The sequence below is a fragment of the Salvelinus namaycush genome, chromosome 25 (assembly GCF_016432855.1).
Source record: "Salvelinus namaycush isolate Seneca chromosome 25, SaNama_1.0, whole genome shotgun sequence".
Taxonomy (NCBI): domain Eukaryota; kingdom Metazoa; phylum Chordata; class Actinopteri; order Salmoniformes; family Salmonidae; genus Salvelinus; species Salvelinus namaycush.
This window is the reverse complement of record NC_052331.1, coordinates 29,860,556-29,877,107: the sequence shown is the minus strand read 5'-3', so window position 1 is coordinate 29,877,107 and position 16,552 is coordinate 29,860,556. Positions and strand designations below refer to the sequence as shown.

Genomic DNA, 16,552 nt, shown 5'->3' with positions numbered 1-16,552 from the left:
CCTGGCTTCCCTCTTCCCCCAGGAGGACCTGTCCAAGCAGCAGAAGCGGGCAGATGAGCTGCAGAAGCAGAATGGCCTGCTGCACCAGCAGATGGAGAGCCTGGGAGCCAAAATGGCCGCCACAGTACAGCAGCAGCAACAGGCTAGTAGGGAGAGCAGCCTCAACCTGTCCTTCAGCGAAGAGGGCAAGTCCCAGGAACAGATCCTGGAGATCCTCAGGTACTAGATAGGGATGTGACTTTGCTTACTGTGCCAATTCCTTTATAGATACTTGTTACCTGTATTGCTGACCTGTGTAATACATGGATATTTTACATCTGAATCTGCAGTCACCTGAATTTCCTGATTGTAAAACTGTAAGATCACACTGAGAAATGTTTACACTACAGAATGGTTTCCCAGACCAGATTAAGCTAGTTCTAGACAAAAAAGCACCATTCTACCTTTAAAAATGGGCTTAATCTGTGTCTGGAAAACCGAGCCTATACTAGAGCTGTTCCTAACCAGTACTTTAGCGAGCAAGCAGTTTGTTAAGCCTGCTCTGACCTTTCCCTCCTGCAGGTTTGTGCGTCGTGAGAAGGAGATCGCAGAGACACAGTTTGAGGTGGCAGAGGTTGAGACACAGCGCTACAAACAACAGGTTGAACACCAGGACCGCGAGCTGAAGGAACTACAAGAGAGCCTCAACGCTGAGAGAGAGAAACTACAGGTAGAACTAGAAAGTTCTTAACCTTTCAGAGCATCCTTTCCTCTGTTATAGCCTGCTAAGGGTTCATATTTTTATTTCAACCAACTCCGCTGTCTGCCCCCCAGCTGACAGCGAAGACCATGGCCCAGCACGATGAGAAAATGAAGAGGATGGAGAACTTAAACGTGCTGGTGGAGACCAACAAGATGCTGAAGGAGGAGAGGGAGAGGCTGGAACAGGAGCTGCACCAGACCCAGGCTAAAGTAAGAACTACTATACACTCTCTTGAGTAATGTGGAAAACACGGACAGAATCACGGAATCCAGACATTTAAACGGAATTCAACAATATTATAACATGTATTGAACTATTAGGAAATCAACTAAATGTTTTGAATTTATTTAAAAACGCTATAATTTGTAGCCTTCTGAAATACGAATGCCCATGTTTGTGTGCGGTGCGTGCGTTTGTACACATTTTGTGTAGCCGTTAATGATGATGCTAATGATGACCGTAAACTCGTAGATGGAAAAGCATTCCTTAACCTCAATGAAATGTTAACTACAAAGTAGCCTATGCCTACCTGGCAGAATATCTGATTATTTACATCAATCCAGCGGCCATTTGTTTTGTTAACTCTGCAATCACATGAGTGCTACAGAAACACTGCATACCATACAATGGTCTCTTGGTGGGTGATTTGGAGAACAAAAACCAGAAGACGAAAACTGAAACCTAGAAAAACCAAAACGAAATCAAGCGAAAAACATGAATGGATTTTATTGGGCCCTATGAGTGTTAAAAGCATCACTAATAATTGTTACTAGCTACATGATTTCTTTCTAAAGAGGTTTGTCAGCTGCAGTAATACTCTCAAATGTTTATTAGGCATCCTAATGTTGATTTCTGAGCCAGTCTGTTGCCTTTTGGAGACACATCACCTGTATGATGAGACTGAATCTGACATTTTTTATAGTTCTGTAGAACTCCGTTGCTTTGATGCTATACACGAAGAACCCTTGTCTCTATACATATACTGACAAAGTGCTCTTTTTCTCATGTGAATTGAGCGTTTACCATTACCTCCTTTTTCTTCCAGGTGCGTAAGCTGGAGGCGGACATCACTCCCCTGCAGGACTCCAACTCTGAGCTGAGTGAGAAGAATGGCATGCTGCAGGCTGAGAAGAAACTGTTGGAAGAGGACTGCAAACGCTGGAAGGCCCGCACACAGGTCAGAGGTCAACTTCAATGTTTGTGTGAGAGAGATGATGTACAGTATGTGTGTGTGCTGTTTGTTCATAAATTCACTTTGGCTATCTACTCCGATTTCAGAGCACTCTCGTCAGTGTACCAGAGCGCAGAATAACTGATGAATTTTCGAACGCACAACACCCGTTGAATATGGCCGGTGTCATTAAACGTCTGCAAATAAGTGTAATTCAATTGTTGCAAGCAGGACAGTTGCAGTCACCAACACTATGGATAACATGAAAACAGCCTTACCAGCTCTGCTAGGGAGAGTAAAATGGCCAGTGAGCTGTTCTCTCATTTGTTTCTTGAAGTAGCTAGCCAACGTTAGCCAGTTAGCTTGGGTGCTTGACTCCCGTTGTGAGGTCAGAATGCTCAGATCAACCCTACTCTTCGGCCAGATCATCCAGTGTGCGCTCTGAATGCTCAGAGAATTTACGAATGGACAATCTGACAGCGCTCTGAATTTGCGAACGCCCAGAGCACACTCTGGCACTCCAGAGTGAATTTAAGAACACACCCTGTGTGTGTGTGTGTGTCCCTCAGCAACTGGTGAGCCAGCAGAAGGACACAGACCAGGAGGAGAACAAGAAGCTGCACTCTGAGCGAGAGGCCCACCTCAAACGCATCCAGCAGCTCTCTGAGGAGACTGGGAGACTGAAGGCTGAGGTGGCCAGGTCAGTACGCACTCTCACTCGAAATAGACTCATCACAATTTACATACAATTCTTTATATTTGTTGGTATAAAAAACAAGGCAATAACCTACACTTATCAAAATTACTATAACTACCAATTTGCTATCTTATATTATTTAATCTTGTCTTACTACTACTACTACTACTACTACTACTACTACACATAATACATGGGATATCAGAGAAGCCCATCTCTGTAACCCCCCCCCCCCCAAATTACTTCCATTTTTTTTTATCTCTTCGTCAGAAAATAACCACTGGTCACCTGAGCTCATACGCTGCTTGTAGAACTCCCTCCCCACTCTCCTGTAGAACTCCACCTCGCGCCTCATCACCTTGTGCTTGTGGACAGACGTTGTTTCTCCTGCTCAGGCAGGTTGTGGTAGCGGAAGCTGGCCATGTTTAGGGACTTCCAGTACCACTGACAATGAAAGATCTCTGAGAAACCTGGGAGGACCTGACATAAAGTCACACACAACCACTTCCTAAATTAATTCTAACGTGATGTTGAGGAATATACAAAAAAAGCAATTAACCAAATCATGTTAAGAAAATACACAATTTTATTCTTACCATTGCTGACAGGAAGATACTGATGATATGGCTGTGCCATCCAAGGTCCTGACTGGTTTAATGGCTAGGTGTAGAAGCTAATTGTTGAAAAATAGATCATGTTAAATAGCAGAAACAATTCACATGTCTGGGCCCAGATTCACAAAACCTTAAATGTCTTAACTGCCATTTTTCCCCCCCTTAACTGTAGACCTATGAAGTAAGTTAAACCAAGTTGCTATTCCCCTAGGTTTCTGGAAATGGTCTTGCGCTATTTCTTATGTATCTCCTTAAGCAAAAAGTTAAGAAATTTGATACTTAAAAATAAAATGATTGGATTTGTTCTTAATTCCAAGATAGTTCATTCGTTGTCTTAAACTCTGGGAAATGAGCGAATAATCTCATGAAAGCAATTGAACATTTTTAATTCACTCACAAACTTAATCTAAAAGTTTCAGTATTGATGGTTTTAAACCCAAGAACATGTTTTAGAACAGTAATCTCAGTATGAAATATGCTGCCATTGCTACCTAAATTGGTTGCCTTACAACACATTTTAAGAAGATTAATAAGAAGATATTTGAAGTTCGTAAATCATAAATTCTTAAGATATTGTTGCGGAATTACACTTACGAACTATCTTAGGAACTTTTTTTTTTTAAAGAAGTGTTTTGTGAATCTGGGCCCTGGTCTTGGGGTTGTTGCCACCAACTCAACATGGATGCCAATCAATCAAACATTCTAACATTTTTAATTGTGAAATCATTTTAAAATGTAAGTGTATTCTTTTGAATAGAATCGCCATGGCAAATAAATATAATGGATTTCAAATCAACACTTGCTCCCCCCTCAACCAAACATTCTACCTTTAAATATTCCACCAACTTTGCATTGTATGATTCAGAATTGCCGCGACAAAAGAGTGGAATTTATGGATGTACTCTGTGTGGATCATATAAATTCAGTTTAGCATTGAAACCACTATCAGTGGCAGAGTTAAATCAACAAATCTATGCCATTTAGCAGATGCTTTTATCCAGTCATGCGTGCATTACATTTTCATATGGGTGGTCCTAGCGGGAATCGAACCCACGCTCCTGGCAGTGCAAGAGCAGTGATCTACTAACTGAGTCACATAACAGTTGAAATTCACTTTAACACAGAAATGCGCCAATCACCCAGGGGTGTAATCATTTGTCCCAACAGTTTTGCAACTAAACATGTTTCTATTGGACAAATTCAGGTATGTCCCTCCCAGTTTTGTAACATTCACTTCTGTTTTAAGAAACGTTTTGCAACAGAATCAGTGTAATGAATACACCTCTCATATGTTGTGACATGCAATTTGCCGCTCACTCTGATTCTATGCATCGTTGTAGAATTATAAAACACACAAGTGCACACCAGGGTTGGGGACAATTCATTGTTTCCAATTCAGAAACTGAATCCAAATGTAATAGTACAGTAGGCTCAAATATAAACTGTCCAAGAGATTATTGTCCAAAATATTTGAATTACGTTATTTTCTAATCCACATTCCTCTACACTTGACTCTGTACATACCCCTGTCCTCCATTAGGACCCATGCGTCGGTGACCACAGCCCAGAGCCAGGCGCAGAACCTGAAGGAGATTCTGGGCAAGGTGACCACCGAGAGGGATGCGAAGACCCTGGACATCCAGGAGAAGTACAAGACCATCACGCAGGTCAAGAAAATCGGACGACGTTACAAGACGCAGTATGAGGAGCTCAAAGTGCAGCACGACAAGGTGTGTGTGTGTGTGTGTGTGTGTGTGTGTGTGTGTGTGTGTGTGTGTGTGTGTGTGTGTGTGTGTGTGTGTGTGTGTGTGTGTGTGTGTGTGTGTGTGTGTGTGTGTGTGTGTGTGTGTGTGTTTGCATGCCTGTGTGTGTGTACATTTGCTGATCATGCATGTTTAAAGTTTAAACTGTACCTGCACGTGTTTGCACCCACAGCTACAATGCCCGGGGCCAGTCAGAGCTTTACTGACTGTTAATTCTGTTCCGTTCCAACACTGCTCCTGTCCCCTTTGGTAGCTGGTGGCGGAGGCAGCAGCCAAGCCAGCCCAGGAGGAGGTGCTGCAGGCCGTGCAGCAGGCCCAGCTGCAGGCTCAACATGCCCAGCAGGCCTCTGCCCAAGAGATCCAGAGCCTGAAGGACTCCCTCAGCCAGGCTGAGACCAAGGTCAAAGACCTGGAGGGACAACTGAAAAACGTACAGGAGGTAGGTATACTGTATGTGTATGGAGCCAGTGTTGTAGATGCTGAGCTTAAGTAGACTTTTAGAAAAGCAGTTTTGTGCAGATGGCTGTTGGCACCTTGTCAATATCATAAACCATGTTTCCATCCAACCATTTAATGCGGTTGAATTACCTGACGCATAAAAAAAAAAGTCCTGACAGGGTTTATGGAAACAGGAAATGTCGGTGTAATTTCGAAAGATATGTCGAAGATATGAAAAATGTCGAAAGACTATTTGTTCGTTCGACATGGTGGGATCTTTTTTGTCTGTATAAAGAATTATGCGCAAATATTAACATAACCATCATATCGAAGTAAACTTGGAGCAAATGATATTGGCCTACCACCACAATGTGGAAAACATGAAAAGTTTATAGGCAGATGAAATAAGTTATGAACTTCAGCTGGTGGTTAAGTGCACAGTGATCAGGCACATTTCCAATAGGCTAAATATTGAGGGTAGGCTGTTATTTGAACGCTTGTGACATGATGATCGGTGCTTGGCTGCCAATTATCAATTGAGATTGTCTTGCTCTTATCCATATCTCATCATATAACCCCCTGTCCACTATCAGTAAAGTCTTGTCCTAGAGAGCATGAGGTGAAACCAGACTGCGTCTGAGCTATTTATCACTACAGTTTTTGTGACAAAGCCTTTTATCCCCAACAAGTCAGTTTGATGGAAACTCACCACTGGTGGGAAAATCTGGTGTTTTTATGCAGATTTTTTTTAATTATTCGCCTGAAAATCTGTCACCATTTGGATGGAAACCTAGCTATTGACTAGAAATGTACATTTGATTGTATTTGAATTTCCATAAATACATATTTTTTCATAGAAAGAGCATGATTGCTTGGACAGAGAATACGTTGCCTTCTTTCTTGTCCAACCATGATCCTGTTCCCTGGTTCTGGAGGACCAATCTATTCCCTTTCCTGTACTTCCTTCACCATACAGCTTTACAAAACACCTCAAACCGTTGACCCCCAAACCCCTCTAATGATAGCAGGAGACACATTTCCATCTCGTATGGATTAATAAAGTATTGTTCTCCATCACCCTGTCAGACAGTGAATGAGCGCAACACAGAGATGGGGCGTCTGAGACAGGAGCTGACCCGGCTCCAGGAACAGTCTGCACAGGGGACACAGAGTGAAGTGACCCGGCTGAAACAGGAGCTGACCCGGCTCCAGGAACAGTTTACCCAGGCCCAGGGGACCCAGGGTGAAGTGACCCGTCTGAAACAGGAGCTGACCCGGCTCCAGGAACAGTCTACCCAGGCCCAGGGGACCCAGGGTGAAGTGACCCGGCTGAAACAGGAGCTGACCCGGCTCCAGGAACAGTCTACCCAGGCCCAAGGGACCCAGGGTGAAGTGACCCGGCTGAAACAGGAGCTGACCCGGCTCCAGGAACAGTCTACCCAGGCCCAGGGGACCCAGGGTGAAGTGACCCGGCTGAAACAGGAGCTGACCCGGCTCCAGGAACAGTCTACCCAGGCCCAGGGTGAAGTGACCCGGCTGAAACAGGAGCTGACCCGGCTCCAGGAACAGTCTACCCAGGCCCAGGGGACCCAGGGTGAAGTGACTCGGCTGAAACAGGAGCTGCAGGAGAAGACTGCTCAGGAGGAGTCGCTACGGCAACAGATGGCCGACAAGGAGGAGAAGACCAAGAAGGTCTTCATGGGAGCCAAGCAGAAGATCAACCAACTCAACAGTAAGTCACATAGCTAGCTGTTTATGTTTATTTATGCACATTATCTAGTTTGTTGCCCCGATTTTTAAAGAAATTATTTAAGTGATGTGAGAACTATCTGGGGTTTGTACTCATCACGGATTCCAAATGAAGTATTCTGTGTGTGTCCCAGTTGCAAAGGAGCATCTGACCAAGGAGGTGGAGGAGCTGAAGCAGCAGCGGGAGGAGCAGGAGGTGCGTCTGAGTGCTCTCAAGTCCCAGTATGAGGGCCGTCTGCACCGACAGGACCGAGAGATCAGGGAGCTCCGAGACCACCGTGACGAACAACCTCATAGAGACGAGTCCCAGGACCAGGGGAAAAATAAGGTACAGGCACTGCACACAAACATCTGCATATACCCATACATACTGTACATGGAGTACTGTACACTTGATTTGGGATAAATTACATTTTAAATTCAGTCAATCCAGGAGATAAATTCCCATTCAATTATTTGTGATGGACACTTTCTCCTTCCAGACCCAGGAGCAGCAGCAGAGAGCTCCAGAACAGAGGCAGATCAACCAGAGGACTTCCCAAGCTGCAGACAGGGGAAGGTAGAAATATATCTGAATCATGCACACTGAAAATAAATACTGGTTTAAAATCTAAAGTAACTGATGCATCCCCCAACTCTTAACACCACATCTGTGTCTTGTCTCCAATTTCTTACCAAACAGTGGTTCTTCCGGCTCTTCAGAGCAGCCCCCCACTGCCAACATCAAACCCACCACAGTGTCGGGCGGTGCCCCCAGTAAACCTTCCCCCATCCCCGGGAACAAGTCCACCCCCAGGGCCAGCATCCGACCCATGGTGCCCATAACCATGCCCACACCCACGGCCACTGTCATGCCCCATACACAGTCTGAAAGCCAGGAAGGTGAGAGAAGTGGCTCTGTATTATAGGATTGGCATTAGATTGGCCACTGTCCCCCAGGGCAGCTGTGGATGGGCGACTTTTGACCTGACCTTGTTATCCCCTGTGTGTGTGTGTGTGTGTGTGTGTTAACCCCCACAGTGCTGCAGTCCTCTGAGGGTGGAACCCCTGTGGAACACGTGTCTGTGTTCGGCAGCACCAGCGGCTCTGTCCGCTCCACCAGCCCTAGCGTCCAGAACATCACGCACTCTCAGTTTCAGCCAATCAGCAGCCAGGCCACCGCCTTCGTCCAGCCAACCCAGCAACAGCAGGCCCCGCCCACCGCTGAGCCGGCCAGTCAGGAGACCGAGGCGGGCCCTAGTGGTCAAGTGGAGAGGCCCTCCACGTCTACGGCTGTATTTGGCTCCGCTATTGCTACAGGGGGCTCTGCTGGGCCAAAGCGTGCCCGCGAGGTGGAGCTGGAGGCTCGGGCAGAGAGCCCTGACACGGCCCTGGAGAACCCAGACGAACCACCCATCCCCAAGAAGCTCCGTATCATCCAGAGAGTGGGCCTGGAGGAGGAGAATGAAGAGGGCACTGATGGAGAGGCTGAGGGGTCAGGGGAGAACCAGGAGACTCCAGACGGCAGCCAGGTAAACCTTAAGACAGGAGTGTGTGCGCACAAATTCATACGCATGTGTATCAGGCCCTGTATGTGTACAGGTGCATGCATTCATCATCACATGAGTCCTGTTGCAAAACCCTATCTAACTGTGTGTGGTAGGAGCTACCAGACGTGTCCTTTCCTGTACTGGGAGAGGTGGAGGAAGAGGATGACGGGGTGTCCCAGTCTGTCCCCTCAGACCACCAGGTGACCCACCAACCCTCTGACACCCAGGACTCCAGCGAAGAGCGCCAGCCTGACGTCATCATCATCGACACAGACAGCTCCAGTCGAGAAGAAGAAGAGGAAGAGGAGGAGGCAGAGCAGGTGAGGGTTTCAGTATATGTTGACGTTAAAATATATTCAGTGTTTTATGAATGTTTGCAGAATCTGATCTGTTGATCTCTATTTAGGTGTTTAATTTGAAGAAAGGTGTTTTCAGCATTTCACGCTAGATTATTTTTTCTGTAAAAGCACTTTGTATACATTAACAATTGTCACAATCTTTAAATACATTTGATTATTCAAGAAATGTTTGTATTTCCCAGTATGAGGAAGAGGTGGAGGAAGAGAAGGATGATGATGATGATGATGATGACGAGGACCAGGGGATGGGAAGAGAGGAGAGCAACGAGGGGAGCGGAGACGCCAACGAGCCGTTTGAAGGAGACGAGACGGGCCCTGAGACCTCGGAGCCTGCCTCGGAGAACGAGGAGAGCATGGGAGCTATAGACTCCACCTCCCAGAAACAGGCTGACTCGCAAAGCGGTGAGAGAGAGACACTGTTTTTGTACAACATTTGTATTATGAAGTCCCCCAGTTGGCATTTGAAACACTGATGACTGAGGGAGTTTTGTTTGACAATTGAGACTTCCAAATATGGATGTCGTGTTTTGAAAGTAAAATGAATGCAGTAAATATCATTAAGTAGAAGTGAATAGAAACTTCGGGTAGATGTGACTGACGTATCAGTCTGAGACATTAACCCTTTCCCCTGCTTCCAGGTGAGGGGAGCAGCAGTACCACCGAATCCTTCCCCATGGCCATGTCCGACCCCCCCAAAGAACTACTACAGCCTACCGCTAGTACTACCAGCACTTTCTCCTTCTCTACCTCCCCCTTCTCCCCCTCCTCCAGCCTGCGCCTGCCCCAGTCCGTCCCCCGCCGACCCCCACACCCCCTGCCCCCACGCCTCTACATCCAGCCCCCCGGCACTGAGCTGGGCCTGGGACCTCCACCCACACAGGTAAGGTTTTGATCCAGACACATGCCTTCAGACGTAAATACAGATATTCAGATGTAACCTGTACTAACATGCTCCTGTGTTCAATTATACAATATTCGCTATGTACTGAGTCAGCTGTGCAAAAAGATTTTGTCTAGTTTAGCGTCCTTGTGGTTGTTTGTCCCACAGAGGCTGTCTGCGCCAATCCGCCGGCAGTCTGTAGGCAGAGGACCCCAGCTCACGCCTGGGATAGGCAACATGGTAAGGCAGGAAGTAACCTAACCAAGTCATGTCTTGCACAGTTTTCTAGTCCTCTCTCACCATCTCTGTTCTCCATCCCTCAGCAACACTTCTTTGATGACGATGACAGGATGGTCCCCAGTACGCCCACGCTGGTGGTGCCCCACCGGACTGATGGCTTTGCTGAGGCCATCCAGTACGTCTCTTTCTCACACACACACACTTGCTTGTATGGACCCTTAAATGAATGTTGTGATTTGGTATTTATTGACTGGACACAGTCTCTTGGCCGTTGGTTTTTCATTGATATTATTATCGGTGTCTGTCCCATGTCTTATATTTCTGTCTGTCTCAGTTCTCCCCAGGTAGCAGGAGTTCCCAGGTTCAGGTTTGGTCCTCCTGAAGACATGCCTCAGGCCAGCTCGTCCCACTCTGACCTCGGACAGCTCGCCTCACAAGGAGGTACAACACACACCAAGTAGCACTGAGTGAATATGCTGCTCTGTACTGTCTTTTTCCTCTATAGATACAATATCTCTGTCATGAAATTGATATGTCATTGTACTGAGTGTCCGCTTCAACTCCCTGACCTCTGTGGTTGTGTCTGTAGGTCTGGGGATGTACGAGAGTCCTCTGTTCCTGGCCGCTCACGACGAGGAGTCTGGAGGGAGGAGTGTTCCCACCACGCCCCTGCAGGTTGCTGCCCCAGTGACGCTCTTCAATGAATCCCACCCCTCTGATGCCCAGGACATGGCATCCCAGTCTGTTCCCATGGTGACAACATCCACGAGCCACCACGGGCTGGCAGTCCCCGGCGGAGAGGCCGTCCCAGGAGATGACGGGGACGAGGTGTTCATGGAGGCAGATAGTGAAGGGTGAGAACAGGGGTTGTTGGGGTGTGGGGATGGGGTGTGTGTGTGTGTTGCTCATACACACTTTTCAATCCTATTAGTAGGAGTGGTGAAGCGTCCATGGATAGCCAGGCTGAGATGGACTCTGCCCAGCCGTCAGACGATGCCAGTCTGCCCTCCACAAGCCAGGAGCCCACCTCCAGCTCTGCCGGTCAGTACAGCTTTCCCTCTCTCACGTCTCTCTTGCTTGTTCTCTTACACCTCAACCTTCTCTCATCCCTGCTTACAACCTCTTTGTCTCCTCTCTAATTCTTTCGCTCCCTCTCTCTTCAGACACCAGCAGTAGTGTGCAGCCCAAGCCCTCCGGCCGCCCCTTGGCCCAGCACTCTCTGCCCATGAGGACAGCCAACAGGGGCAGGGCGCTCATCCGCAGAGGAGGTGAGCTTTCATCTACATAGAATTTTTAAGTCTTGAAGGCCACTTTTAACCCAGAACAACATGTTATAAGTCCATTCAACTAAAGCAGTGGCTTTGCTACCATACTGTTGCATCATAGAGTAGAAACACAGCACACAACAAAGTAGAGGAGAATTGTTTTTATTAGTTTGATAAGCAAGTGAAAGTAGGTGACATAAAGCACACATTGTAGACTTTTGTTTGGCATGTTGGAGTACATGTGCTGCAAGTATTGTTGGAGCAGGGTTGCTGTCATGCGAGAGCTATTTAAGCCCCCCCAGGTATGGTATTATCTTATGTTTGAGCTTAGCACTGACAGTTTAGAGGTAATTATTTCAATGCACATCAAAACAATCTTCAAAGAAGCTATAGTGACCCAATCTAAAGCAGCACAACAGTTACAAGCTTCATAGGGTGGCCATTTTGGATGATGGGTAAGATGGAACTTGTCTCTTTTCGCCTCCTCCATTCAAGGTATGGGGTTCCTTCGAGCAGGAAGAGGCCCCTTCGGTAGAGGAAACCTACCCCGCTAATGATGCCATTGTGCACTGCTCCACCCCCCTCCCTTCGTCCCAACTATCAATCAGTGTCTTGGTCTACTTAAAAAATTCAACTAATTTGTGATGGACTTCTTCCCTAACTTTGTGTCAGTGGATACCATACATTTTAGTTGTTTTGTATTTGTTTCAAGAAGAGTAATTGTTCCATTGCTTTTGTTTTTGCTAATAAACTTTGAGAAAAATAAAATGTTTGTCGTTGTCGGTGGTCCATCCATAGGGTTGCTCTAGACACACTTGAGCCAGTTGATGGAGTTCTGGCGGGGATCAGGGTTGTCTGGTTTTGCCAGAGCAGGCAGGTCACCAGATATCTTGATGTTGAAGTAGTGCTAAAATGTTACTATATAGATTATAAATAACTACCTTTCCAACAGAATACCAGGGCAGGGCTGCCATTTGCTTTTAGATTAGCATTTTGACTTTTTAGTATTTGTTTTTATCCTAAGTGACCGGTCATTTACACATGGCATATTCTGTTTCTCCAAGTCAAAACATGTTTGATTCCATTAATTCCATTCCAGCCATTACTGTGAGCCTATCCTCTCCAACTAATGTGCCAACGGCCACCTGTGGTTCAAAGGCACTTAAATCTCTTATCTTGCCCATTCAATGTCTGAATAGGACATACTAACAATGTCTCAAGGCTTACACATTTTTCTCTAACCTGTCTCCTCCCCTTCATAAACACTGAAGTGTGTTTAACAAGTGACCTCAAGGGATCACCTGGTCAGTCTGTCATGGAAAGAGCAGGTGTTCTTAATGTTTTGAACACCGTATGTCAAACGCAGCATCAGCGTAAGAATGATACGTTTCTTAAGTGTGTATGTATACAGTACATTACGTAGATGTCTTTTGAACTGCAGTAACCCCATTTCCATGATATAACCAAGATATCAGATGTACAATACATTGACCGAGACTTAGGTCCAGCAAAGAGGAAGTATTTGTATCTGTCAGCCTTCTTGGCGCTGGGGACAGACACAGCTGAGGTCACTGAGGAGGGGAAGCCTTTCAGAGACCGCTTGATGTTAATCTCTCCTCCCAGATGCACCTCTGCTTGGCGAACGTGGTGTTTCTTGGTACTGGACTTGGATTTCTTGCCACAGACTGAACTACTTCCAGCAGGGTAGGAGTATTTCTGCATGGTGCCTCCTGTGAGAAAGAAATGGTCAATTAGGATCGAGTGAAGCAAGCTCATTGGTGTAAAGCAATGGGAGTAGGTTAGGTAGTGGTAATCCTCAAAGCTTTCCCTAACCTTTCTTGAAGAAGTAGACAGACTCAGGCCTTCTCCAGGTAGCAGGCACAGACAGGGCTGCAGTGATGGTGCCAGTCAGACCATCAAAACTAGAGGCAACAGATTTGGGGTAACCAGGCTCCATCTTGCCATTGTCCATCCTCCAGTCGCCATCACCCTAACATGGAAAAGAGATTGGGACAAAAGTGTTGCCATTTGGTTCCACCAAGGAATCTCCACTGCCCCAACCCTCTGAACTTCTCTCAGGTTCTAGATTTTTCCTCTGCAGTTCTACAGTACCTTCATGATGTAGCTCTTGCCCTGGCAGTTGGTGCGGGTGAAGGCACTGTCGATAGGGGATGGAATGCCCAACTCCTCTGTGATGTTACAATGCTCTACACACGCCCTTGAAGATGAGAATGGTTCCATTAGCCAGAGTGGTCAGTCCGTTGATGGGCAGGTCACTGCAGAGGTCTGTGTTACTGTTGGCATCTAGAGTAAAGAGGACACACCCGTGTGGGTAGAAGCCATTACAATTGTTTTTCATTTACTATATAATACATATAGCTTACTGTATAATAGCTAAATATTTACTTGACAGTGATTGCATTTTTTTTTTTGCCATAATCAATTGATGCAGTACTATACATCACAACAGAGCAGACATCCCAAATGTGACTGATGGAGAAACATTACATTAGTATCTAATCTGAGGTCCCTACCTGGTAGACTTTTGTGGGGTTTGTTTGGGTTGTTGACCTCCAAGGCCTTGGCTATGCCTGCCAGGGTGCTGGGGTCGTTGAGCCCCAAGGCCTTGACTATGTCTGCCAGAGTGATGGGTTTGTTGGGGTCGTTGAGCCCCAAGGCCTTGACTATGTCTGCCAGAGTGATGGGTTTGTTGGGGTCGTTGAGCCCCAAGGCCTTGACTATGTCTGCCAGAGTGATGGATTTGTTGGGGTCGTTGAGCCCCAAGGCCTTAGCTAGATCTGCCAGAGTGTTGGGGCTGTTGAGGTTTTGGGGTGTCTCAGGGTCGTTGTGGTTTTTGACTCCCAAATCCTTGACTATGCCTGCCTGAGTGCTGGGGGTCATTGAGCACCAAAGCCTTGACTATATCTGCCAGAGTTATGGGTTTGTTGGGGTTCTTGACCCCGAAGGACTCAGCTAAGTCTGCTGGGATCATTCAACACCATGGCCTTGGCTATGTCTGCCAGAGGGCTGAAGTTGTTGGGGTTTTGGGGGGGTCAAAAAAAAGAACCAACACACAGACTTTCTCTTTGTACATGGTCCTGTCTACTACACCATTGATGGATGACTTGGCCTGTCACATAGTTTGAGTTTCAGGTACATCAACACATGTTTACATTCATGCATATATACAGACTCTGATGAATAACCATTCTGACTTTTAAATAAAGACATAGTAATGACATGGTAGTAGCATCAGTCTTACCGGAAGTGCAGAGAGTCTCAAAGTCCTTGCAGCACTCGTCATGAGGGAGGCAGCTGGTGTCACACTGGCAGGGCTGGCCACGAGCAAATGGCTCACCACATCTAGCACTGCAGCTGTCTGCCGGTTGGGACGACAGCGATGGGGAGGGATGAGCTCAAAAACAACTACTACTGTACATTCAATGCTACCATTAAAAAAGGTCCAAAGTGACTTACAGAACTGTTGATATTAACAGTGTCACATATTCAGCATATAATGTGGCCCCTGTACCAGACAATAGGTTCTTACCTTGAGCAGCGGAGAATGGCAGAAGAGCAGCACAGGTCTCCACCACGAAGGCAGCCAACACGATGATGCAGTCATCATGAGTTTGTCTCAAATAGAATAGAGAAACAAGACTATGAAATACCTTTTGTCCAACTCAGTAGGATGAACTGGAAAAAGCATCTTTCTCTTTGGTTTTATCCATAAAGGAGTTCTACAAAGTTACATTCAAATAATCAAACCATAACTAATTATCAATGTTCTCTTCACATGTTATGCTTGGTAGGTCCCTGAAATAGAGAAAAAGATAGAAGAACGCCAATCACCTTCACAGAAGTCAACTGCAGTCGACTCACCTTGCTCTCTCTAACTTCCTATGGGCTTTATAAAGTGTGAATAGGGCTGGTTTTGGAGTGACAGCTACCGCAGGACATTTTTATTAGTTCAAATACAGCCACAATTAAAACCACAAATGATGCAGAGACCTCCTACGCACTCACAGGAAGTAGAACTAAACTGGCCAGGTGTGTTGAGGTGTGGAATAAAAAACTGGAAGAGCATCTGTGGGCATAGACACCGATGACATCACAGTGAGGTGACGACCTTGCTTTTCAAGGGTCCCCAAAAAACACTATGTTCTTTATATTAATAACCAGACCTGCATGGTTGTTCCCGCAACTCTGTGTGGACTCCAACAACGACACACTGATTGGTTTTTATCATGCCAACCTCAATTGGTTAAAAGTTTGAATTGTTCTCGTGATTCACAATGTGGTCGTACCACAGTGTATGATCAAGCTTTCACTCTCAGGGCCCAAACTTCGAACTGATATAATAGTACTGTATTACAAAACAAAAATAACCGATTGTTTTAATGTGATATTTTAACTACATTCTGACTGTAGTGTTCCTTACAGTAAGTTAGTGGAACATGGTCAATCATGACTAAACTAATCCAATTACTCTATAACCAGGAAGAACTCTATGATAGTGCCAATATAATAGGTAATCTCTGGCTAGTACTAGGGCTCTTAAAGGTTTTGCCTTGTCAGATCATGTGGTCAGGAAGATCTCTGGACCCAAGTGATAATGTAGCAACTGAACAGTGTACAGTGATTTGAATGTATGTCATTCAGCACACCTTTATTGTGGCGTTCATCTCTCTGAGTAGGTCTGTGTACAACACGAGGGGTATACTACAGCGCAGGCTCAATGAGTTAGCAAGCTAACTTGCCTTAATATTCTGAAATAACTTCTTATTTAAGCTTGAAATGGGCATGGTCTAAATGAGTCAACAACCAAAAACACAAATCTCAGTTTAGCCTTCTTAATGAACCAGAAAATCAATAGTTATTTCTGGTTGTTTATCAAAGTTAGCTGGCTAACTCATTGATCCTGCTTTGTAGTATACCCCTGAGATCTTCCAGTGATTTGATCTCGCTACAATAACAATGAGGCACACCGAAACAGAGCACTTACTCTCACTACCACTTGGTATTTTATTAGGATCCCCATTAGCTGTTACAAAAGCTGCAGCTACTCTTCCTGGGGTCCACACAAAACATGAAACATAAAACAG

The 16,552-nt window shown here is 45.9% G+C and overlaps 2 protein-coding genes across 6 annotated transcripts in view; one reads left to right on the top strand and one right to left on the bottom strand.

Annotated features, from left to right (window-relative positions):
- Window positions 1-12,219, top strand: part of LOC120020451 (nucleoprotein TPR-like) — a 25,779-nt gene extending 13,560 nt beyond the window's left edge. The window contains exons 26-48 of one of the 5 annotated variants that reach the window (XM_038964130.1): window positions 23-219; window positions 562-709; window positions 814-951; window positions 1,788-1,919; window positions 2,483-2,613; window positions 4,765-4,954; window positions 5,241-5,426; window positions 6,512-6,691; window positions 6,971-7,157; window positions 7,309-7,502; window positions 7,657-7,733; window positions 7,857-8,056; window positions 8,195-8,685; window positions 8,817-9,023; window positions 9,245-9,464; window positions 9,701-9,942; window positions 10,111-10,182; window positions 10,266-10,357; window positions 10,517-10,623; window positions 10,772-11,036; window positions 11,114-11,223; window positions 11,346-11,450; window positions 11,943-12,219. In XM_038964130.1, coding sequence (XP_038820058.1) covers window positions 23-219; window positions 562-709; window positions 814-951; window positions 1,788-1,919; window positions 2,483-2,613; window positions 4,765-4,954; window positions 5,241-5,426; window positions 6,512-6,691; window positions 6,971-7,157; window positions 7,309-7,502; window positions 7,657-7,733; window positions 7,857-8,056; window positions 8,195-8,685; window positions 8,817-9,023; window positions 9,245-9,464; window positions 9,701-9,942; window positions 10,111-10,182; window positions 10,266-10,357; window positions 10,517-10,623; window positions 10,772-11,036; window positions 11,114-11,223; window positions 11,346-11,450; window positions 11,943-12,001 — 3,930 coding nt within the window. In that variant the 3' untranslated portion in view covers window positions 12,002-12,219. Of the gene's footprint in view, window positions 1-22; window positions 220-561; window positions 710-813; window positions 952-1,787; window positions 1,920-2,482; window positions 2,614-4,764; window positions 4,955-5,240; window positions 5,427-6,511; window positions 7,158-7,308; window positions 7,503-7,656; window positions 7,734-7,856; window positions 8,057-8,194; window positions 8,686-8,816; window positions 9,024-9,244; window positions 9,465-9,700; window positions 9,943-10,110; window positions 10,183-10,265; window positions 10,358-10,516; window positions 10,624-10,771; window positions 11,037-11,113; window positions 11,224-11,345; window positions 11,451-11,942 lie in introns of all 5 variants that reach the window. The other 4 variants (XM_038964129.1, XM_038964128.1, XM_038964127.1 and 1 more) reach the window with 4 other exon arrangements.
- Window positions 11,604-16,552, bottom strand: LOC120020452 (proteoglycan 4-like). The gene is made up of 5 exons (XM_038964131.1): window positions 14,998-16,552; window positions 14,710-14,826; window positions 13,560-13,751; window positions 13,281-13,437; window positions 11,604-13,177 (listed from the first exon to the last, which is right to left on the bottom strand). Exons 3-5 carry the CDS (start codon window positions 13,686-13,688, stop codon window positions 12,816-12,818), a joined length of 648 nt encoding a protein of 215 aa, XP_038820059.1. The 5' UTR covers window positions 13,689-13,751; window positions 14,710-14,826; window positions 14,998-16,552; the 3' UTR covers window positions 11,604-12,815.

What these genes read in the sequence shown, in the direction of transcription:
- LOC120020452 (XM_038964131.1), bottom strand. Translation starts at nt 13,688, where the DNA reads ATGGAACCATTCTCATCTTCAAGGGCGTGTGTAGAGCATTGTAACATC. An exon ending in GCAAGAGCTACATCATGAAG is followed by an intron (nt 13,438 to 13,559) that starts GTACTGTAGAAC and finishes TTTCCATGTTAG; the next exon opens with GGTGATGGCGACTGGAGGAT. An exon ending in TGTCTACTTCTTCAAGAAAG is followed by an intron (nt 13,178 to 13,280) that starts GTTAGGGAAAGC and finishes TCTTTCTCACAG; the next exon opens with GAGGCACCATGCAGAAATAC.